General features: G+C 36.5%; 3 protein-coding genes across 9 annotated transcripts; all 3 read right to left on the bottom strand.

Moving 5' to 3' along the window:
• Positions 1-612: 612 nt before the first annotated feature.
• Positions 613-5,962, bottom strand: AT1G29730 (Leucine-rich repeat transmembrane protein kinase; the record flags this gene model as incomplete). Of its 4 annotated transcripts, none has more annotated exons than NM_001332869.1 (25): positions 613-1,100; positions 1,176-1,329; positions 1,410-1,641; positions 1,735-1,945; positions 2,031-2,122; positions 2,209-2,355; positions 2,457-2,477; positions 2,561-2,756; positions 2,848-3,236; positions 3,321-3,364; positions 3,440-3,481; positions 3,561-3,611; positions 3,705-3,773; positions 3,867-3,929; positions 4,012-4,083; positions 4,179-4,247; positions 4,355-4,426; positions 4,520-4,591; positions 4,685-4,756; positions 4,863-4,934; positions 5,034-5,105; positions 5,186-5,257; positions 5,355-5,426; positions 5,518-5,695; positions 5,794-5,962. In NM_001332869.1, 25 exons carry the CDS (start codon positions 5,921-5,923, stop codon positions 759-761), a joined length of 3,006 nt encoding a protein of 1,001 aa, NP_001322634.1. In that variant the 3' UTR covers positions 613-758. The 4 variants fall into 4 exon arrangements, with proteins under 4 accessions (NP_001322634.1, NP_001322633.1, NP_174266.2 ...); NM_001332870.1 differs by having other exon boundaries at positions 613-1,113; positions 5,794-5,923; NM_102713.4 differs by lacking the exon at positions 2,209-2,355 and having other exon boundaries at positions 1,410-1,644; positions 2,031-2,149; positions 2,436-2,477.
• Positions 5,963-7,268: 1,306 nt separating this feature from the next.
• AT1G29740 (Leucine-rich repeat transmembrane protein kinase) lies at positions 7,269-13,168 on the bottom strand (the record flags this gene model as incomplete). 2 transcript variants are annotated; one of them, NM_102714.5, is made up of 26 exons in its annotated part: positions 7,428-7,653; positions 7,866-8,200; positions 8,291-8,444; positions 8,530-8,761; positions 8,884-9,094; positions 9,180-9,271; positions 9,346-9,504; positions 9,608-9,628; positions 9,706-9,901; positions 9,994-10,382; positions 10,472-10,515; positions 10,592-10,633; positions 10,711-10,761; positions 10,857-10,925; positions 11,009-11,071; positions 11,166-11,237; positions 11,336-11,404; positions 11,493-11,564; positions 11,646-11,717; positions 11,806-11,877; positions 11,992-12,063; positions 12,170-12,241; positions 12,321-12,392; positions 12,485-12,556; positions 12,636-12,813; positions 12,917-13,046. In NM_102714.5, the coding sequence occupies 26 exons, from the start codon at positions 13,044-13,046 to the stop codon at positions 7,428-7,430; spliced, it is 3,237 nt and encodes a 1,078-aa protein (NP_174267.4). The 2 variants fall into 2 exon arrangements, with proteins under 2 accessions (NP_001320665.1, NP_174267.4); NM_001332872.1 differs by having other exon boundaries at positions 7,269-8,200; positions 12,917-13,168.
• A 733-nt stretch (positions 13,169-13,901) lies between these two features.
• Positions 13,902-20,823, bottom strand: RKF1 (receptor-like kinase in flowers 1). 3 transcript variants are annotated; one of them, NM_001332873.1, is made up of 24 exons: positions 20,380-20,702; positions 19,594-19,768; positions 19,329-19,397; positions 19,165-19,233; positions 19,022-19,090; positions 18,651-18,722; positions 18,465-18,536; positions 18,305-18,376; positions 18,157-18,228; positions 17,976-18,047; positions 17,819-17,890; positions 17,582-17,650; positions 17,428-17,493; positions 17,246-17,308; positions 17,111-17,155; positions 16,895-16,938; positions 16,257-16,645; positions 15,982-16,177; positions 15,719-15,865; positions 15,467-15,585; positions 15,168-15,378; positions 14,838-15,075; positions 14,590-14,762; positions 13,914-14,494 (listed from the first exon to the last, which is right to left on the bottom strand). In NM_001332873.1, exons 1-23 carry the CDS (start codon positions 20,516-20,518, stop codon positions 14,753-14,755), a joined length of 2,550 nt encoding a protein of 849 aa, NP_001322311.1. In that variant the 5' UTR covers positions 20,519-20,702; the 3' UTR covers positions 13,914-14,494; positions 14,590-14,752. The 3 variants fall into 3 exon arrangements, with proteins under 3 accessions (NP_850955.5, NP_001322311.1, NP_174268.7); NM_102715.8 differs by having other exon boundaries at positions 13,930-14,494; positions 14,590-14,740; positions 20,380-20,823; NM_180624.6 differs by lacking the exon at positions 20,380-20,702 and having other exon boundaries at positions 13,902-14,494; positions 14,590-14,740; positions 19,594-20,324.
• Positions 20,824-21,990: the final 1,167 nt, after the last annotated feature.

The following is a 21,990-nucleotide window of genomic DNA, read 5'->3' on the forward strand; positions in this document are numbered from 1 at the left end:
GTGGTGAATAGAGAGGTTAATGAATGCTTGATGTTTCATGTCTCCTTATGTATTGGTTGATTAATTTTAGAACCTCAACTAATTAACACTCTGTGGAGGAAGTTGAACAATTCTTGCATCTAACTTCTCCAATTGAATGTTATTCATCATACTATAAAACCTTGGGATAATTTCCTCAAAATGCTATGCTTTGTTCTTATTTATATATATCAAAGCGCGTATAGAACCTTATGATGTATGACTTCTTTAAAATGCTCTTGTGCATGTTTTAAAAATCAAAATATTTACCATGTTATCAGCAAATTAATACTAATAGAAAGCCAACACTTGGTGACTAAACTACGGCCAATCCGTACGGCCAATCACACAGACAATATACATCGATTACACACACCACTGCCCACTCGTTATAGATTACACACACCATTGACCACTCGTTATAGATTACACACACCACTGACCACTCGTATTTGTACTAAAAATGAAAGCATATAAAGCCATGTCTTTACTTTCTTGGATGAAGAGTCAAAGTAAACGGCTAAACGCTAGGACAAGGACCTTTTGGATTTCATTTTGGAATTTTCTCTATAGTTTTAATTTTATAACGAATTTCAATTTAAGTATGATTTTTTCTTCTAAAACAAAATAAATTCTTTTCCAAGTACAACTAGCGATATTAGCCCTAATTACAATCTTTTCTCGAGCCCGAAGTAGCCTACAACAACAACCCTAGCGTAGAGATAATCAGAGGGTTCAGGCTACTGTATAGTAAAGACAATGGACTCGGGGCTGAGTGGGTACAGATCATAAGCAGATTCAGATGATGAAGGAATCGACAAGATATAATCAGACGACAAAGACGATGGCTTGAAGTGCAAGTTATCACTATACACTCCAGGGTCTGATATGATCTGTTCTATCTCAGTCTCCCCTTCAAGCATCTTCACAACTTGCGACATGTTTGGCCGTAATGTCGAAGACTTGTTGGCGCATAAAAGTGAAACCTTTATCATTCTCTCTGCCTCCATCACATCGAACATTCCTTCCAGCCTCGGATCCAGAATTTCCGCGATATCCCCTTTCTTTTGCAACACAAATGCCTGAAATTGAAAACTAAGAACCTTTTTATTTGAGAGAAAGCAGAATTCTTGTGGAGAAAAAGACTGAATCAGTACCCAATCGAGAAGGCCAACACAACATTCGTCATCTGGCGTGTATTTCGCGTTGCTCTTTCCGCTAACAATCTCCATTGCCACCACACCGAAGCTGTAAACATCTGCCTTTTCTGTTAGGTGACCCCTCATTGCATATTCAGGAGCCATATATCCTCTGCAACAAAAATAACAATAACTGCTATTGAAACATCATCTTATGCTGAACTCATCTGTACGACTGAATATACTACTAACATTGTTCCTGCAACTCTGGTGGTAATGTGACTCTGATTGTCTTCATGGAGCCTGGCCAACCCGAAATCTGATATCTTTGAGTTCAGATCCTTGTCAAGTAGAACATTTGTCCCTTTAATGTCTCGGTGAATGATCTTAACTGCTGAATCTTCATGGAGGAAAGCAAGCCCTCTCGCGATTCCCAAGCATATTTTGTGTCTTGTTCCCCATTCTAGTTTGAGACAGCTTCTTCCTGCTCCCACAGTTTACAAGCAAATATTCAATCTCAAGACAGAAGAGAATGCAGTCAAAGGATTTGGTCCAATCATCTATCAGATAAATTTACCAAATAATGCATCAGAAAGACAATTGTTCTCCAAGTACTCATAGACAAGAAGCAGCTGGTTTTTCTCAACACAGCATCCATAAAGCTTCACAAGGTTCGGGTGCTGCAGGCAAGCGATCATACCGATCTCGTTTACAAACTCTTTGTTACCTTGATGTGATTTGGAAGATAGCTTCTTTACCGCAATCAATGTTCCATCTGGTAATCGCCCCTGTATTGTCAAATTTTTGGCTTTACCGTCACCTGTTTTTAAGAACACTAACATTGATTTCTAGAGCTTGAAGACTCCTTTGTACCTTATAAACAGATCCAAAGCCGCCTTCTCCAATCTTGTTTAAGGGATCAAAATCGTTGGTCGCGACTTTTAGTTGCCTCAAACTGAAGGAACCTGTTCTTAGATCAGGTCCCTTAAGCTCTTTATTTTCAAAAAAAAAAACAGAACTTTACATGGTTTTTAAGTAGCGAATTCAATACCTCGTTCTGCTGCATTTGCATTGCTAACACACTTTCTCCAACAGAATGCGGCCAGGAGCAAGAAAGCAAGAGAGAGTGTTAAGCCAAGAATTAGAGGATATTTTGTTGGTTTATGATCTTTTTTTACCGGAAGAAATTGCACTGGAACTGAAGGCGGACAAAAGAAAACAAAGAGAAAAAGATTAATCCATATTCAAGATTTAGCAGGAACAAAAGGACTCAAAGACTTGAGATTTTCTTCTTCATACCACCGCATTCAGATTCTGAACCTGGTAAAACAAAAACAAGTAAACAATTAGGATAAAAATTTCTGAGGGAAACTTCATGTTTACCTCCACAGAATTTTACTTACTGGGACAAACTGAGACTGCAGAGATAAGAGAGCCATAGTACCCTCTTTGAGGAATGATCATTGTGCCTTTCCCTGCCCAGTAAAGCCGTATCTCTAAAGTGTTATCAGTCACGGTCGTGTTTACTTCTCTTATAACTTCTTTGTGAGTTCCATTAGCCTCCTCTCTAATGCTGAAATCCTCCCAAATCAACTTCCCCTGAACATATATTAAATTTCAAACTTCAAGAATCGGCTAAAACCCCTGAAAAGGGGTTCTTAAAGAATCTGCGGCAAAAGGCTATATGTACCTGAATGTAAATGTTAAAAACCCGTTTCGCTAGTTTAGTGTATGGTTCCACATCTGAGAACTGAATCTCTGCAAAATGGAGTTTCACATTGTAGCTTCCATTTTCGAAGCAAAATGCATAGTAAGCCAAACTGAGGGGAGAGCGCCGAGCATTCTGGTAAAGGTCTGGATATTTTGCTGAAACTGCAGATTCTGATGAAACTGTGTATGTATCTTCTGTTATTGCATCATCCATAAAGTCACCAGTATTGCTGTATCCCCAATTTTTCCTATAATAGTTCGTAGCTGATCCGGTAAGTCCATAGTTATCACCTTCATACAGAAACCTTCCTCGAGAGTTTTCGATGGTTACATCAGGTCCCCCACAGTTTATATGCAGCGATCTACTATCTGTGGAAAGTAAACAATTTCCAGTTCATATGCAGAAACTCGAAAAAGGGTATTTGGAAATCAATAAAAAGCAAAAGAACCTACAATTTTGGCATTGCTTTATGGCGGAACATGGAAGAAGTCTGGTTCTGTATACAGAACAATGAGTTAATAACAGTACACGAAGTAGCAAGTGATTAATAAGATTGACAAAATGCTCTTACAGACGGTTTTTTGAGTGTGAGCTCTCATATGTGTTTATATTCCTGCATGGAAACTTATGTTAAAAGTATCCAGAAAATTTAAGCAGATGAAAGGCGGTAGTTAACAACAGAAAAAACATACTTCCTCTCTTTGCACATTGGAGACCACGTGAAATTATTATAGGAAAGATCACTGCACATATGAATATTGGTAAAAGGAGAGATTAGTGTAATACCGAGAAATGACTTGACATATATGACTGCTATAAAATAAGAATGGTCATACATATTTGTGCTTGCAGTAAGGAAAGCTCCTGTTTCAACCTTTCCAGACAACATGTTTCCAGCTAAATATCTGAAAAATGAAACCAGGAGATGAGTTCAACAGCTATAGTAAATTTTAATAGCATACCTAATCCTTTTGATCATCTGACACTTTAAGACTTACGTGTATTTTGGGGCAGTTGCATATGCTGGTATTTCTCCAGTCAGCCTATTAAAGGAAAGATCCCTGTCAAAAAAAAAGGCGTTATAACTTATAAGAGACTGGACAGTGTTTAGCAAGATGCGTGGTGATAAAACATGAGACTTACAGAGTCATTAAACTGGGCAGATCCCAGATACTGGTTGGAATTGGTCCAGATAAGTTTATGTTTCTCAAAACCCTGAAAATGATCAACATCAGTCTAAAGTCTAAACACAAGTAATTGACCATATGATCGTATCTGGACCTGAGACATAAAAATGTACTATTACATACAAATATTTCAGGCTCGTGCTAGTTATCTGAGGAACATGTCCCAATCCTGCAACCGTGTCACTGATTCTCCTGCATAGAAAGAAAAGGCCACAATTTCGTTTCAAAAAAGAACATAGGCTTCTGCAACTTACAAAATTATTGCTTCAACAAATATCTAAAGAGGATAAAAAACTTACACGTCGATCAAATTCTCCAGATGAAAAATGGAGTCTGGAATAGGTCCTCTAAGGCCACTCGCATAGAGTTCTCTGATACAACGTTATCAGCACAAGTCAGAAAACATTGAAATGTACAAATACTAACTATTTAAGTGTAATGAAAAATAAAGATACTTTACTCACAATCTTTGAAGTTTTGGTAACTTCCCAATAAACTCTGGAATCGATCCGTTCAGGCGATTATCACTTAAATGGCTGTAAACAATATAATGAAAAACAATTCAGCATGATGAACACATTCTAAAGCTGATATTTTGTTAGTAATCCAGATGAGAAAGATGATCTTACAGATTAGTTAGCTTTGTTAGTTTTGCTAATGTCTTGGGGAGGCCTCCGACAAGTTGGTTGGAAGAGAGTCCTCTGGAATCAGCAAAACAAAATTAAATGGATCATGTTTGAGAAAATCACTGGGTCATAAATTTGTTTCGATCTCTTCAAAAGTGATTTTTAAAAGGGTCTTACGTACAGTCCTTGTAGATTCACTAGGTTCCCTAGTTCCTTAGGAATAGTTCCCGAAAACTGATTGGCTTCAAGAACTCTGCAATCAAACAAAAAGACGAAAGATTTAGTTTTCAAAAAGGACAAAAAGCTTTATATGTAATCTCATAAGATCAACAAAATAATGTTAAGAACATACAAAAGGGTGAGGTTAATAAACTTCCCCAATCCTTTGGGAATGTCTCCTGATAAGCGGTTTGCACAGACAGAGCTGCGGAGAAATATATCAGGTAACTTCAGAACCTTTTCTTACTTTCCTAGCAATAAACAAACTTGAGAACAAAGACTTACATAGATTTGAGGTAAGGCAGTGAGGCCCATTCCATAGGAATTGAGCCATAAAGGTAATTATTGTATAAGTCACTACAAAAACAAGCAAAAGAATTCCAGCCATTGTTATGTTTCTTCTACGATAGCAGTAGATATTGAAAGTAGTTGAAACACTGAAAACCCTCCTCACATCGATTCAAGATGCCGAAACTTGTACAGCATTGGAGGAAGTCTACCTGGAAGATTGAATTTCTGGAGGACACTAGATATGAGGTACATAGTAATTGGTCAGAAACAAGAGAAATAAGCAGAAAAACGGTTAGTTTCTTCTTTTTCAGAATGGTTTTTCTTACAAGTGTTTGATATGACAAGTGCTGTAGTTATTGAAATGACAGTCACATCTGATTGTGCTGTTCTGTCCTTCCTTGAGAACACCTTGAGATATCACTAGAGTCTTTGTGAGACATGGATCTTCACTTAGGTTCAAGTGCTTCACACCCAATGTTTCAGTGATATCCTTCAGCGCTTCCACTGGCGAAGACAGCAAACCAGAAACAAAATCAAGTTTAGTTCAAATTCACAAAGAGAGGCACATGTATATATGATATAATGCATTGAAACTACTAAACCTTCATCTGGGTGCAGAGAAGGAGAAGCAGATACAGTACATAATAAGTAGATAAGTGTAACAACAAAGAGAATAGAAGAGCTAAAAAGGCAACTTTTCGACTTAATCATGAGATTGTAAGCTGCAGACATGGAAGATTGTGTTCAAGTGATCTATCTATGACTTAAAACAATACATAAATAATATATAACTGAAACAATACGAATGCACATATATATATATATATAGAAAATTGTGAAAAAGTGAAATGCAGTTTGCCTAAGTTGAGGTTAAGAGTAAGCACATGGGGTTAGTCATTGCTTGTATTAGGCAGCTTGCCAAATTCAGGGGATAATTACAATCCAGCCTCTCATCTGGATTTATTTACAATATGAGCAGAAATATTAGAAAATTCTCTTCAGCCTTTCGCCTCCATTTTACTTGCAGAACTACTAGAAGAACACCTAAAAGGCTAAAAAGCAGTAGGAGTTTATGGTTCCAAAAGCATTATTGCTAACACTTTCAACAGAATATAGCCTAAACAATTCTAATTTTAGATCTTGAGTCACATAATTTGAAGATCATGGCTTGTTTTGTTAATAGATAAAAAAATTGGAGGGATTGACAATTTCTATGCATAACTTTGGTTGAGTACATGAAACAAGACTTCGACTAGTTGCATATTTTATTCAGTCTTCTTGAGAGTTGACTTCTACTTTCCCTTGGATCTATAAAGCTAGTGGGTATAAAATTTGGTTTACTCATATTAATCTTATTGAATGTCCTCTGTTAAAGGCCAATAAAGTCAGAAGCTCTGCAACTGCCAGAGAGAGAGATCCAAATAACCAAATATATCTCAGACTCTCTCATACGCAAGAATTCCCTATCCCTAGCTCCTTATCAAATAAGACATCATTTTTAGATCAGACTACCATGAAATCTACAATGACATACTTGTTATCCAAAATATCATGCACACCGAAAATCATCTTACCAATGGTGTAAAACGTTTACAGGGCAAGAAATCAAGCTGTCCCTATCATATTGTCTCTAGAGACTTCATGCTTATAACTTCATTACACACGTTTTGGGAATGGTTTCTTCCCGAATCATCGTCAAAACCACAATCTAGAGACATATGCTCAGCCAATAAAAAGTCTTCCAGTGCACAGAGAAACAGATACAAGACTAAAAGAGGAAGTATGATGTAAAAAATTAAAGACACCAAAGATGTCACATTAGTAGTTGTATAACATGGCATTTGATACCTCAGTTGCAAATTGTGTTAACCAGAACATTTAACTTGATTTGACTAACATTTCATGAAGAAGTCATTGTAGCTAGAAAAAAGGCAAGACTTTGTTACCTGATTTAAAACTAATCACTGCAAAGAGTGTCCTCAACAGTTCATGATAGATTCTAAGCAAAAGAAAAAGCTTTGATGCACGGTATAAGCTAGCAAATGACCCGATCAATAACAGAGATGTGACCACCATAATTCACGAAGTGATGACACTCTACAGCTCTAGTCTAATTATGCAGTTTTAATCTCGTTATCTGTGTGTGTTCTTTCTTCATAGATGTCAACGCAAAATGCAGCTTCAAGCTTACCAAGTTACAATCTCTACCAGACAAAAAGCTATGGCCTACTGCATTTCAATCATCAGAATTCTTAATATCTGCAATTTGACGAATTTCTCTTTGTCCACTGATGATACTTGAAAGCCAAAAAATAACAGAATCACAGACCTCAAAGTCATCACGTTGGGGAAGAAGAAGTGCTGCAATGTAGGCGCCATTGTCGAGCTCAGGACGGAGCCACCGGGAAGTATCATCGTGATGTTCTTTCCGGCGGAGAGGGTGATAACGTCGACATAGCTGGCTTACGAGTACACCCACGGCGCGAACGAAAGAACCCTAATTTCATACCCCAATTTAACGATTTTTGGTCAATGACTACAAAGCGTTATTTTCTTCTTCTTATAAACCAAAAGTTTCAGTCTTTGACAATGAAATTTGTGAAAAAAATGTAACAGAGATTGTTATGTAAAGGTCGTTAACAATGGGATCTAGGGTCTAGAGAAAACAACGGACTCGGGACTAAGTGGGTACAAATCGTAAGCAGATTCACAGGACGAAGTAATCGACACAAGATAATCGGAAGGTAAAGACGATGACCCTATCTCCGCCGTTTTCTTAAACCTCAATTCATCACCGTACGCTCCAGGGTCTGATATGATCTCTTCTATCTCAGTCTCTCCTTCAAGCATCTTCACAACTTCTGACATAGTTGGTCGTAATGTTGGAGACTTGCTGGAGCATAAAAGTGAAACCTTTATCATTCTCTCTGCCTCCATCACATCAAACACTCCTTCAAGCTTCGGATCCAGAATCTCATCAAATGCTCCTTTCTTTTGTAGTACAAATGCCTGGAATTTGAAAATCAAGAACCTTTATAAGTACCCAGTTGAGAGAAAAACTGAGTTCTTGTGAGTGTAAAAGGATTGGTTTTAGTGTACCCAATCGAGAAGGCCAACGCAACATTCGTTATCTGGCGTGTAATTTGCGTTGCTCTTTCCGCTAACGATCTCCATTGCTACTACACCGAAGCTGTAAACATCTGCCTTTTCTGTTAGGTGACCCCTCATTGCATATTCAGGAGCCATATATCCTCTGCAACCATAACAACATTAACTGTCACTGAGACATTATTATCATAAGTATGGATTATGTGTATATGACTGACTGTAAGACTGACATTGTTCCTGCAACTCTGGTGGTAATGTGACTCTGATCGTCTTCGTGTAGCCTGGCCAATCCGAAATCTGATATCTTTGAGTTCAGATCCTTGTCTAGCAGTATATTTGTTCCTTTGATGTCTCTGTGAATGATCTTAACCGCTGAATCTTCATGAAGAAAGGCAAGCCCTCTTGCTATTCCCAAGCATATTTTGTGTCTTGTTCTCCAGTCTAGTTTCAGACCGCTTCTTCCTGCACCCAACAGTTATAAGCAAACAATCATCTCAAAGATAGAAGAGACTGCAGTAAAAGGATTTGGTCTCTATCAGATCAATATGATCATCTACAGAGGTGAAGAAGAAGCAGAACTTTACCAAATAATGCATCGGCAAGACAATTGTTCTCCAAGTACTCATAGACAAGAAGCAGCTGGGTTTTCTCAACACAGCATCCATAAAGCTTCACAAGATTCGGGTGCTGCAGACAAGCGATTATACCGATCTCGTTTATAAACTCTTTATTGCCTTGACATGATTTGGAAGATAGCTTCTTGACCGCAATCAACGTTCCATTTGGTAAGCGCCCCTGCATTGTTGAGTTTTGGTTTTAACGTTACCTGTTTTTAAGAATACTAACATTGATTTTTCTAGAGCTTGAGACTCTTTTGTACCTTATAAACAGATCCGAAGCCGCCTTCTCCAATCTTGTTTAACGGATTAAAATCATCTGTTGCAACTTTTAGTTGCCTCAAACTGAAGGAACCTGTTATCAGATAGATATCTCTTTGAGCTTTCATTTACCAAAAACACCGACAAAAAAAGTTTAACCGATGTTACCTCTTTTCTCTCCATCTGCATTGCTAACGCATATTCTCCAATATAAAGCGCCCAATATCAAGAAAGAAAGAGAGACTATTAAGGCTGCTATGCCGAGAATGAGATGATATTTTCTTTGTTTGTGTTGTTGTTTTGTGACTGGATGAATTTGCACCGGAACTGAAAATTGACAGAAGCAGAAAGTGAAAAGGAGTGATTCATTTTCAGATATAAAAGGTAGACAAATTGAGGATTCAAACGACTAGACAATTCTTCCTCTTACCGCCACATTCAGATTCTGAACCTGATAAAACAAGAACAACAAAAGAATTAGGATTCTGAGTGAAACTTAATGTTTTCTTTTACAGAGATTTTACTTACTGGGACAGACTGAGATTGCAGAGATAAGAGAGCCATAGTTCCCTCTTTTAGGAATGATCGTCGTGCCTTTCCCCGCCCAGTACAACCGTATCTCTAAAGTGTTATCAGTCACGGTTGTGTTCACTTCTTTTATAACTTCTTTGTGAGTTCCATTAGCCTCCTCCCTGATGCTAAAATCCTCCCAAATCAACTTCCCCTAAAGAGATAACAAAGTTCAAACTTCAAAAAATCAACTACAAACGCTGAAAAAGGGGTCTTAAGGAATCTGCACCAAAAGGCTATATGTACCTGAACGTAAATGTTAAAAACCCGTTTTGCTAGTCTAGAAAAAGGTTCCTCATCTGAGAACTGAATCTCTGCAAAATGGAGTTTCACATTGTAGCTTCCATTTTCAAAACAGATGGCAAAGTAAGCCAAACTCAGGGGAGAACGCCGAGCATTCTGGTAAAGGTCTGGATATTTGGCTGAAACTGCAGATTCTGATGAAACTGTGTATGTATCTTCTGTTATTGCATCATCCATAAAGTCACCAGTATTGCTGAATCCCCAATTTTTCCCATAATAGTTCGTAGCTGATCCGGTAAGTCCATAGTTATCACCCTCATATAGAAACCTTCCTCTAGAGTTTTCGATGGTTACATCAGGTCCCCCACAGTTTATATGCAACGACCTATTATCTGCAAAAAATGAATTTCTTTCAAGATCATATCCAAAAACTTGAAACTGAACATTTGGCAAAACAAGAGACAACTAAACAAAACCTTACAATTTTGGCATAGGTTTATGGCAGAACACGGAAGAAGTCTGGTTCTGTATCAAGAACAATGAGTTAATAACAGTATACACAATGACCTGTGATTGATAAGATTGTCAAAAATGTTCTTACAGACTGTTTGTTGAACGCGAGCTCGCATATGTGTTTATATTACTGCATCAAAAAATACATATTTTAAGCTTTCAGAAAGTCTTAAAATAAGTACTTAAGAAAAGAATAGAAGAACATACTTCCTCTCTTTGCAGCTTTGAGACCATGTGAAGTTATTATAAGAGAGATCACTGCAGATATGTTTATCCAATGCAAGAAAAAATAGAGATTAGATTGAAATATTTTTGACATATTTGAGTATTAGAGAAGTTATTATTGGCTATACATATTGGTGCTTGCAGTAAGGAAAGGTCCTGACTCAACTTTTCCTGACAACATGTTTCCTGCCAAATATCTGAAAAAGATGAAACCAGGAAATGAATTCAAAACTTTTTCATATTACAAAATGCTCTCATCTTTCAACACGATTGCACATACGTATATTTTGGCGCGCTTGCATCTGCTGGTACTTCTCCTGTCAGTCTATTGAAAGAAAGATCGCTGCCCGGAAAATAAAAAGCATCATAGTCAAAATAATTGATGGTGGTTTTTTGCATTATGAAGAGTGATATAAACATATATACATGAAACTTACAGAGTCATGAGATTGGGAAGATCCCAAAGACTGGTTGGGATTGGTCCTGTTAAGTTCATGTTTCTTAGAACCCTGGAAAGTTAACAGAATCAATCTTGAGTCTTAAACACTTATGTAAAACGTAGGATCTTGTCTCTGGTCCAGACACATAATTAGATGTATGGACATACAAAAATTTCAGGCTCTTGCTAGTTATAAGAGGAACTTGTCCCAATCCTGCAGCTGTGTCGCTGATTCTCCTGCGTTTAAAGAAATGGCTACAGTTTAGATTCAAGAAGAGCAACATGCTTCTGTAACTTACAATGTATTGAGAAATGGATTAGTTACAGGTCAATCAGATTCTCTAGACGAAATATGGAGTATGGAATAGGGTCTTTTAAGCCACTCGCGTAAAGTTCTCTGATCAAAGATAGGCACAAGTCAGAAAACTTTGTAATGCTTCAAGCTATTAAAACTATAATGCAGAATTTCTTGGCTTACAATCTTTGAAGTTTTGATAAGTTCCCTATAAACTCAGGGATGGATCCATTAAGGCGATTATCGCTGAATCGTCTGCAAACAATAGAATGAATGAAGTGTTATACATAACAACACATATAAAAAACTGGCCATATTGTAATGAAAAGAAAGAGGAGCATACAGATTAGTCAGCTTCTTTAGTCTTGCTAATGTCTTGGGTACACCTCCAACTAGTTGGTTAGAAGAAAATGCTCTGAGAGAGAATCAGCAAAACAAAAACAAGATTAAAATACATAGTCCAATAGAATCACCTAATTTATAAACTTAAAGTTTTGATTTAAAGCGTGATTAACAGATTTTTGCTTACAATCCTTCTAGATTAACCAAGTTCCCTAGTTCCTTTGGGATAGTTCCAGAGAACTGATTGGCTTCAAGACCTCTGAAATCATTCAAACAGACAAAAAAAAACTTAGTTTCAAATTTCAAGAGTATGAAACTTTATCTATAATCACATCATATGAACTAATAAAACGGTAGAAACATACAATTGAGTGAGGTTAATAAACTTCCCTAATCCCTTTGGAATGTCTCCTGTTAAGCGATTCGCGCAAACAGAGCTGCAGGATACATTTCAGGTTAACTCAGAAGCATTTTTTACTTCCTTAACAAACAAGAAACTTGAGAACAAAGACTTACATAGATTTTAGGTAAGGCAGTGAAGCCCATTCCATAGGAATTGAGCCATAAAGATAATTACGGCACAAGTCACTACACAAACAACCAAAAAAAGTTCTTTTTTATAATGTTTCCTCAACAACATTGAAAACAGAGGAAACAGAACACAAAAAGAACTTCCTCACATAAATTCAAGATACCGAAGCTTCGAAAATTCTGGTGGAAGTCTACCAGGAAGACTGAATGTCTTAAGGACACTACACATGAAGCAAAATTACTTATATAGAGCCGATAACCATATACTATATACAGTAAAAGAAAGGGCTAGTTTCTTACAAGTGTGTAATATGACAAGTATTGTTGTTGTTGAAATGACAGTCACATCTGATTGTGCTGTTTTGTCCTTCCTTGAGAACATCTTGAGTTATAACCAGAGTCTTTGTGAGACATGGATCTTCACTTAGGTTCAAGTGTTTCACACCGAGTGTCAATGCAATATCCTTAAGCGCTTCCACTGGAAAAGACAAACAATCAGAAACACAATAAAGTTAAGCTCAAATTCATAAAGACAAGCCATTTTGTTTTGGCAAATATATAATGCAGTAAAACCACTAAACCTTCATCTGGGTGCAGAGAAGGAGAAGCAGATAATACTGTACAGACCAAGTAGATAAGAGTAAGAACAGAGAGTAGAGAGCTAAAAAGGCGGCTTCGCGACATGATCATGAGCTTGTAAGCTGCAGACATTGAAGATTATGTGCAAGTGATCTATACATCACTTGAAAACACTACGTATATAGTACTAATTTCTAAAGAAAATAACTAAAACTCTTCTTTATTACAGTTAGATAATCATATATATAGAAAATTGTGAAAGATGTGAAGTGTCTTGAAATGAAGTTTGACTAAGCTTAAATTAAGAGTTTTACACATGGGGTCTGTTGCTTGTTAAACCCGGATAAATGTAGCACTTTTGTTACAGTGCATGCAACCTCTCTGTTTTTATTTGTTTACAGTATGAGGAGAACCTTTGAAATTGAGCTTATTCACCCTTTTAGCTTGCATTCTACTTGTAGTACTACTACTAGAAGAGCATACTTAAAAGTTAAACCTTGTGAGAATTCATGATTCTAAGTCATCATTATTGTCACCACTTTCAGAAAAACCTTTCATAAACAACTCTAATTTTAGATGTTTAGTCCCAATTCGAAGGATGTGGCTAGTTTTGTCAACAAATGAAAATTGGAGGGGTTGATCAGTTTTGTATTAATAATTTTGATTGAATTTTACATGAAACTTCTTATGTTGAACACTTGAACTTGTTGGTTATTTTATTCAATTATCAATCAACCTTCTTGATAGTTGACTTATACTTTCACATGGATCCAAAAACTAGTTGAGATTAGAATTAAGATTATTCCATTTTAGTTTCACTGATTCTCTGACAAAGTAGTTTATAGTTTTATGCAACAAGTACTAAAGTACTATACGGACTTGAGTCAATTTGGTCCTTTTCTTGGTAAGTCAACTCATCCTTTGAAGCAGACTATTTTAAGACAATAGGAAGCTTATTCTTTAAGATTACATTTTTTTTTTTTTGTGCACAAATCATTTCACAAATCCAGCCTATGAAAGATCACTGATTATATATCATTTGAGTTTTGAGTTTTCACAACATTCAATCCCCAACTAACAGAACCTAAATACAGATATGGGGAATTACAGTAAATGACTAATCACAGAATAAACTCATAAACATTTTACTAAAGACAGACATTTTACAAAAAAAAAAAAAAGAGAGGGAAGGATTCAAAACCTCTTCAAGGCCTTGACTCTTCTTTCTTTCTTTCTTGAACTGCTTGTCCTGCCCCAGAAGAAGTCGAAGAAGAAGACGGATAGCTTTTAACAGAACACTGCGTCTTACTATTGTTCTCCATGCCTCTCCTTAAATCTTTAAATGCCTTAAACCTTATATCCCCTGCGTTCCTGCTTACTCCTGGTGTTGATTCTGGCACTGGATATAGACCTTCTAGCATAGCAACGACCTCTGACATTAAAGGACGATCTGTTGGAGAAGCGCTCGAGCACACGAGAGCCACTTTTATAACCGCCTCTGCTTCTTTTCTATCCACTTCAGGCCTCAACCTCTCATCCACTACTTGCATCAAGTGCCCCGATTCTACGCACTCGTTAGCCTGCAGATACATCACAAAAAGGTTTATCAAGAAAACCGTTTTTTGGTTTTAAAAGTTCATAAGCAAATTGCAACTTGGGATCAGATTATAGTTACAAATTCTAAGAGGCAAACGGAATCTCCTGCCCCCATGAAATTACTGTTGGTTATGCCGGCGACGATTTCTAGAACCAAAACACCGAAGCTGTAGACATCTGCTTTGAAAGTTAGGTAGCCCCACAGTGCGTATTCTGGTGCCATATATCCTCTGCAGAGAAGTTCAAATGATTCTTCTGGTGAACAAACAAACATAATAGTAAATAATACGATTAACAGAAAAAAAAAAAGGCAGGCTCAGGGCTCACATAGTCCCAGCAACTTTGGTGCTGATGTGTGTTTTCTCCTCTTCGTCAAGCCTAGCCAATCCGAAATCAGATATCTTGGGAGTTAAGTCCTTGTCCAATAAAATATTTGTGGCCTTGATGTCTCTATGTACAAACTTCAACGGTGATTCCTCATGGAGAAACGCGAGACCCTTTGCGATCCCGCAGCAAATCTTAAACCTAGTAGGCCAGTCCATTGGTATCTGTTTATGCTTTGGACCTAAACATTGCAACAAAAACACATTTTACTTAGAGCCGAAGCATCAAAAAGCCTTCATTAGCAAAAGGTGGGAAATAAGAAAAAAAACTCACTGAATAACGCGCTAGATAAACTGTTATTTTCCATGTATTCGTACGCCAGTAATAGCTGAGCCCGCTCGACGCAGAAACCATGAAGCTTGACGAGATTTGGATGTTGAAGACAAGAAATTGCGCCTATCTCGTTTAGAAATTCTCGGTTCCCTTGTCTCGATTTAGATGAGAGTTGCTTAACTGCTACAACTCTTCCATCTGCTAACACACCCTGCAAATGATATTTTATGTCAGCATGAACTGCATTACAACTTTAACTTCTTCGTATATAAAGAATTATTTCATCTCGTAATCTTTACCTTAAAGACAGCACCGAAACCACCTTCTCCAATCTTGTTAGTTGGATTGAAGTCATCCGTAGCGAATTTGATTTGCCTCAATGTAAAAGTTCCAGAAGGCAACTCTTCTTCATACGGATCTGTGGGACAAACTAAGAATCAATAAACAAGAAAAATACACTTTCTTCCAACTTCATAAAAAGCACTCAGGTATATCTATTATCAACTCAATATCAAAAGTAAAAAGAACTGCAAAAAAAGAGCAGTGATCACCTTTTCGTTGTCGACCACATCTTGGGAGGCAGCCACATATCCACAGAAATCCCAGTATAAAGATAATAAGACATGGTGCTCCAATTCCAATTGCAATATATGCTCCAGGGCTCATTCCAGTTTTCGGACGTTCGCACGGCTTGGAATCTGTACATTGAAGATATAAGTATTAAGAAAAAATACTGTGGTGAGAAAAGAGTTCAAAATGCATACAAAATCAGATGCACACATCCACCTGGCTGCTGCAAGAATAAGAAAGCTACCTGAAACTATGGAAATAGCCGATATGATAGGACCATAAACCCCTCTAGTGGGAATCCTGGTAGTTCCTTTACCGGCCCAACTCAACCGGATGGTTAAAAAGTGGTTTGTCACATAGGCAGTAAGTGGTTTGATTATAGGTGTTTGAGCTCCCTTTGCTTCATCCATGATGTTAAAGTCCTTTGCCACTAATTTCTCCTGAAGAAAAGAGGCTTAAGAAAAATAAAACTAATTGCATTCACAGCTGCTTTATTTCACCAGCGGGGCAAACGCTAACCTGAATGTAAATGTCAAACAGACGCCTTCCAAGCCGGTTATAGTTTTCATCATTGGTGAACCGTATCTCAGCGAAGTCTAGATTTATAGTGTAATTTCCATTTTCCAAGCAGGCATGGAAGTAAGTTAGAGATACTGGAGCAATTCGTGCCGATTTGTAGAGATCAGACTGGTTAGATGCCGGGACAAACATGGTGAATCTAGTGTTTTGGAAATTGTTATCGTCCATGAAGTCCCCTGTGCTGCTAAATCCCCAATTAGCGTCAGGCTTCAAAAAATACTTAGCAGCACCACCTTCAACATTTCCATCTCCTTCATATAATTCTTTTGTTTTTTTCTCCTTAACATACATATCGCTTCCACCGCAGTTCACATGCAAGCAGCTAGAATCTGCCAGATATACCAAATTGCATAAATTGAGAGAGAATAATCAAGTGATCTTTACACATCAACATTTCTATGTTATGATGATAACAAGACAGGAAATAACAATATTGACGTGGGACTAAAGTAGAAGGCAATTTAGCAGGTGGTTGGTTTCAATTTTCAAATGCGAGACTCTTGTGAAACGATCTATCATTATTAGTCCTATGTGATTGTTAGCAAATAAATCACTGTTATGTAGATAAGTGTACTTACATCGAGGACATTTGAAATCTTTGATACACGGCAGAAATTTGCTCCTACAAAAACATCAATTGGGAATTGCATATCCGTATCAATTGTGGAATATTATTTTTCCGAAAAGTACAAACATTTCAGCCGAATTTCTTCGAAGTACACTTTCTAGCTTGTATACATAAGATACAAACACAGCCTCTAGATGCTAAAGATAATCAAAAGAAAAGACCTTACGATTTTTTTGTCGAAGTGCTCTGAAACAAGTTTAGATTCAGATTCCTAAAACAAGAGAAGTCGGATAAATTGTCAGCTAAATGCCAATTATGTCCACCAAAACCGTAAAAGAAGAAAACATGACGATATCCTCACATATTTGGGCGACAAGCACGACTTTCAGGACTCTGCCACTTGAGATTGTTATATGAAAGATCTCTGCATCAACAAGTAAACTGACATCAAAATGAAGATGTACTGCAACAAAAAAACTTGGATTCCTAGTTTCGTGAGAAAGCAATGTGAAGGCAATTTGCAAACTCCAGAAATATACATACACTGTGATTCCATCTCTTAGTAATTCATCTGGAGCATCTCCCTCGAGCATATTTCCAGCCAAAATTCTGCAAAAGAAAACAGTCAAATAATAAATTTAAGTCAAAGTAAGATAGAACTTTTAAACATACATGACAGTAGAATCTTTTCACTTACATAAACCGTAAATTTTCTGCTTGTGCAAACGACGGAATTCCCCCAACCAACTTGTTAAAACTCAAATCCCTATTCACCAACACAATAAAAAAATTAATCAGTCATGTTGTGTTTCATGTACAAACCTACTCCTCCTTTAACTTGCTTTCAGTTCATAATTCTTTAGTGGTATATCAACTAATAATCTATAATGTAGTTCGCTGAGACTATATGAAAATGTCAGGAAGACATGCTTACAGTGTCTCCAACTCCTTCAAATGTGAAAGATAAGTAGGAATTTGTCCAGAAATGTTACAGTTCTTCAATATACTACAAAGATTAAATAAACAAAAATCATATAAAATCAGAGATAGATTAAACAGCTTCACGAAGACATATGACAGAACTAACTTACATTTTAGTTAGACCTGTCACGTTCTTCAACGAAGGGAATGGTTGGACTGGTCCACGTATATCACTGATCCTCCTGAAAACAATAGGGCATTATAATAAAAGTGTGATCTCCATTGCAATAAATGAAAACAAATTAAGTTTATGAAGAAAAAATGGACGTCAAAAGAGTGGTGTCTACTCACAGATTAACAAGATTGCTCAGAACTGAGATGACCGATGGGATTGGACCAGTGAGACCAGATGCAATCATTTCACTACAAGGTATGAAGAGAATATCATCACTGAGTGCTAACAAAACAGAAAAGAGTTATAAAATAAATAGATTTTTACAGTCTCTCGAGTTGCTTCCAATTTTGTATGTAACTAGGTATCGTTCCACTGAGTTGAAGATCGTTAATCCTGCTGCATTGTTTAAAACCAAGAAGCAGATGAACAACAGATTCCACCGTAATAAGTAGTTAAGTTAAAGGGAAATATAACAAAAGATTACAAATCTGTCATATTCTGTAGTCTAGCTAGTGAAGCTGGCAAAGTTCCGGTCAATTTGTTAGAGGAAAGCAACCTGTAAGAAGAAATGACCCACCAGAAAGATCTCATCCTTCAGAAACACACCACGCGCTAAAACATCGTCACAACAAAAGAAACCAAGAACGGACAGGGAATCAGAAACTCTCACAGTTTTTTCAAGTGGACTAAGTTCCCAAGCTCCTGAGGAATAGTTCCAGAAAACGCATTTGACTCGAGATCCCTATACAAAAGCAGCAAAAGTATTACAACAGCAGTCCCATAGAGAATGCTAAAGCTTTCCAAAAGAGAAGTGTACTGAAGTATTCAAATTTCAGCTAAAGCATACAACATGATAATTTTAACGGGTTCACCCTCAGGAAAGGCTAATAGTGGGACCTAGTAGTGCAAGTTTCAAGAGGTAGAAAGTTGTAATATTTCCACCAGCTAAACTCATGGATAGTTAGTACATGAACTTTCCGTTGAAATAAAGACCAAACAAATTTCCAGAACAAAAAAGATTGACCGATGCTCAAAACTTACAAGTATGTTAGAGAAGAGTTTCCAAACTCCTTCGGAATTTCTCCAGACAACCGATTCACAAGAAGAGAACTGCAGAGACATTCTGTTACTGTACAAGAGCATTTAGAAACTAAAACTAAAACATAACATGAAAACACTCTTACATAAAAGTTAAATTTGAAGAAGCCCATTCACGAGGTAAGGTCCCATTGATGTAGTTGTAGGCCAAGTCTCTAAAATATAGCAAGAACCATTGATCAAATTAGCAGCTTTTAACTTGCCTAGCTAGTTTAAAGCAAGGTTGAGTTACTTGTATAAGAGCACTTACATCTCCCGAAGGTAGGGAAGCTTGACTATTTGAGGAAGAGTTCCTGGAAGATTATGGTCCTTGAATGCACTAAAGAACAAGTCAAAAATCAATTAGAAAGTGATTAAAGAATTTCGAAGACCCTAGAGACAACAATTTCTCAATTCTACATAGCAAATATCAGTAATCAACGGTGCATAACCAAACACGAATATAACCACAATGCCTTTTGAGACCTTATAAGTTGAAAGACATTCAATAATGAAGGGTGCAAGAGAATTCTTACAATTTGACAACATGACAATCAGTGTCGTTAGTGGGACTGCATTCACATTCTATTTCTTGCTTAGCTGTTGGAGGAGGAGTTTCAGTTAACCCCACCATTTCAATCTTACAATTTTCAGCATCGAATTTCCAGAATTTCGAGCCCAATGTGGTAGCGATTTGCTGCAGAGCATCGACTAAGGAACAGACACAGAAGCAAACATCATAAAATATCAGTTCAATTACTTGAGCAACAACAAGAATTACACTCTTCTTGGCCTTAACAATCATCAAACTAAAGCAGGATAAACAATTTATCTAGAACTCTTCATCAACCACAACAAAATATGAATGATTGCTTCAACAGTTTATAGGATCATCAATTCATCATCATCATCATCATGTGAAAGAAGGCCTAATGAAGAGTTTAATACAAAAATATGACAAGTTCTTTCTCAAGGTAACTCAATGGTCAAGGGGATTCAAACCATAATCAATCAAAAAATGATTTAATAAACCCTAATGGACCTAATCACACCCAATTAACACCTGCAGATTTTGGACTCAAAAAACTTCAATTAAAAAAATGAAAAACCCCAACGTCACCGGAATTGTTGCGGCTACCAATCATGAAATCCCATTTCCAACAGATAATGAAAACCCAAAAAAGGAAACTTTACAAATAAAATGAGAAAAAGGAGCAAACTTTGCATAGAATCTGTAAACCCAGAATCCAAAAAGGAAAGAGAAACGATAAAGTTCAAATTTTTTTACCCAAAAACAGAAAGGAAGTAACTTGAAAACCAACCTTCTTGCTGCGGTAATTTGATAGCATTTACACTATAAAATTTGAAGCAAATGATGGCAAAAACAGAAAATGCAAAGATGTTAAGATCATTTTTCTTCTTCTTCTTCTTCTCGGCCAATATTTGATACAGAGATATCATTGCAACAAAAATATCTCTGTAAAACAATGTCTCATCGAAAATGATAAATCGTTAGGGAAGAAGAAGATCTGAATTTTTTTTCTGGGTTGGTTAGGCAAGTGTGATGATTTAGTGGATTCGTAGAATTATGACAGAGAATCTACGAACTGTGCTTTTTTCCTCCCTTCGTTTTTCTGGTTATTTCTTTTTTTAACTTCCTAGTGAAAAAAATTTCTATACAGCGTATATTATTATTAGTCAAATTTTGAATTTGACTGAAAAAAAAAAGAATGGTACAATCCCACAATGAGAAAAACCACAAACCCTACAAAAGTTGAACAAATAATCCATTAGAGGTAAAAAGCGACGTAAATCAAAAATAGTAGATATCTGTTTAGAGAAATTACCCGCTTTTTCATTGTGTGAATGCTTTGTTAATTTTGAAGACCAAAATAGTTGCACAAAATAGTCAAAGAACAATTTTTCAAACTTTTTTTTGAAGTAGACAATTATTCATTACGATTTACGACATTTCTTTAAAGAAAACGTAGATTATCTTACATTAATTGAAGACAAAATGTGTATGACAAAAGACAATTCAAAATGAAATTGACACTGGAAAACAAAAAAACAAATTGACATTAGCAAAAGTAAGCTTAACCCATACATATCCGCTCTTTGATATTTCCTCTTTGAACTTGTTGTCAACAAGTGTAACATAAATTAAAGGATACATAGTTTAGGTAAATCATATTTTTTTATATAGTTTAAAAACCATATAGTTCTCCTTTTTGAAAATCTTCATCTAGTCCGATTAATTTCCGCTTAACCGCTAGACCAACCCTATTTGTTTCGATTAATTTTTTTTTGGTAAGGTGAGGGGGCAATGCCCCCTACAAATTTATGAAAAGAACAAAAAAATATTACAAAAGAACTTTACGCGGGTACGCAGACCCTCGAGCATCGTCAGATAAACAAGACGACAAACCGTCAGGACATACATCATAAAAATGCAAACCTAAAGGGAGCGAAAATGCATAGTTAGCTAACCCATCAGCAAGATGATTAACTTCTCTATACACATGTGTAATTCAGACTCTCTAGTCCTTCGAAAGAAAGCCATAACACAAACGTACTAGGAAAGACAAGGGATGTGTGTTGCTTATCCCGGTCTTGAGAAAACCCACCACTATCTCTGAATCCACCTCTAACTCCAACTGAGGTATCCGTCTCGCCCACGCAAAATATAGGCCATAATACATCCCCCAAAGATTTGTTTCGATTAATGACTAATCCTATAAAAAAAATCTGTTATTTTATTTAATTTAAGAAAAGAAATTAAATATAAAGTAACACAAAACAATCTCTATCAACAGTAACATTGTCATAAATAGTTAAGTAAAATAATTAATTAATTAAAAAATAATAAGTAAAGTATATTGCTATGATTGAATGGGAAAATAAGTAAAGAACAAACATTTATATAAACGTTG

Source organism: Arabidopsis thaliana (genome assembly GCF_000001735.4).
Source record: "Arabidopsis thaliana chromosome 1 sequence".
Classification (NCBI taxonomy): Eukaryota; Viridiplantae; Streptophyta; class Magnoliopsida; order Brassicales; family Brassicaceae; genus Arabidopsis; species Arabidopsis thaliana.

Coding starts and splice junctions, on each gene's coding strand:
- RKF1 (NM_102715.8), bottom strand. CDS start 20,518: ATGATATCTCTGTATCAAATATTGGCCGAGAAGAAGAAGAAGAAGAAA. Junction 19,769..20,379: donor CAAATTACCGCAGCAAGAAG/GTTGGTTTTCAA, acceptor TCTGTTCCTTAG/TCGATGCTCTGCAGCAAATC. Junction 15,586..15,718: donor ATGTGGTCGACAACGAAAAG/GTGATCACTGCT, acceptor TTTGTCCCACAG/ATCCGTATGAAGAAGAGTTG.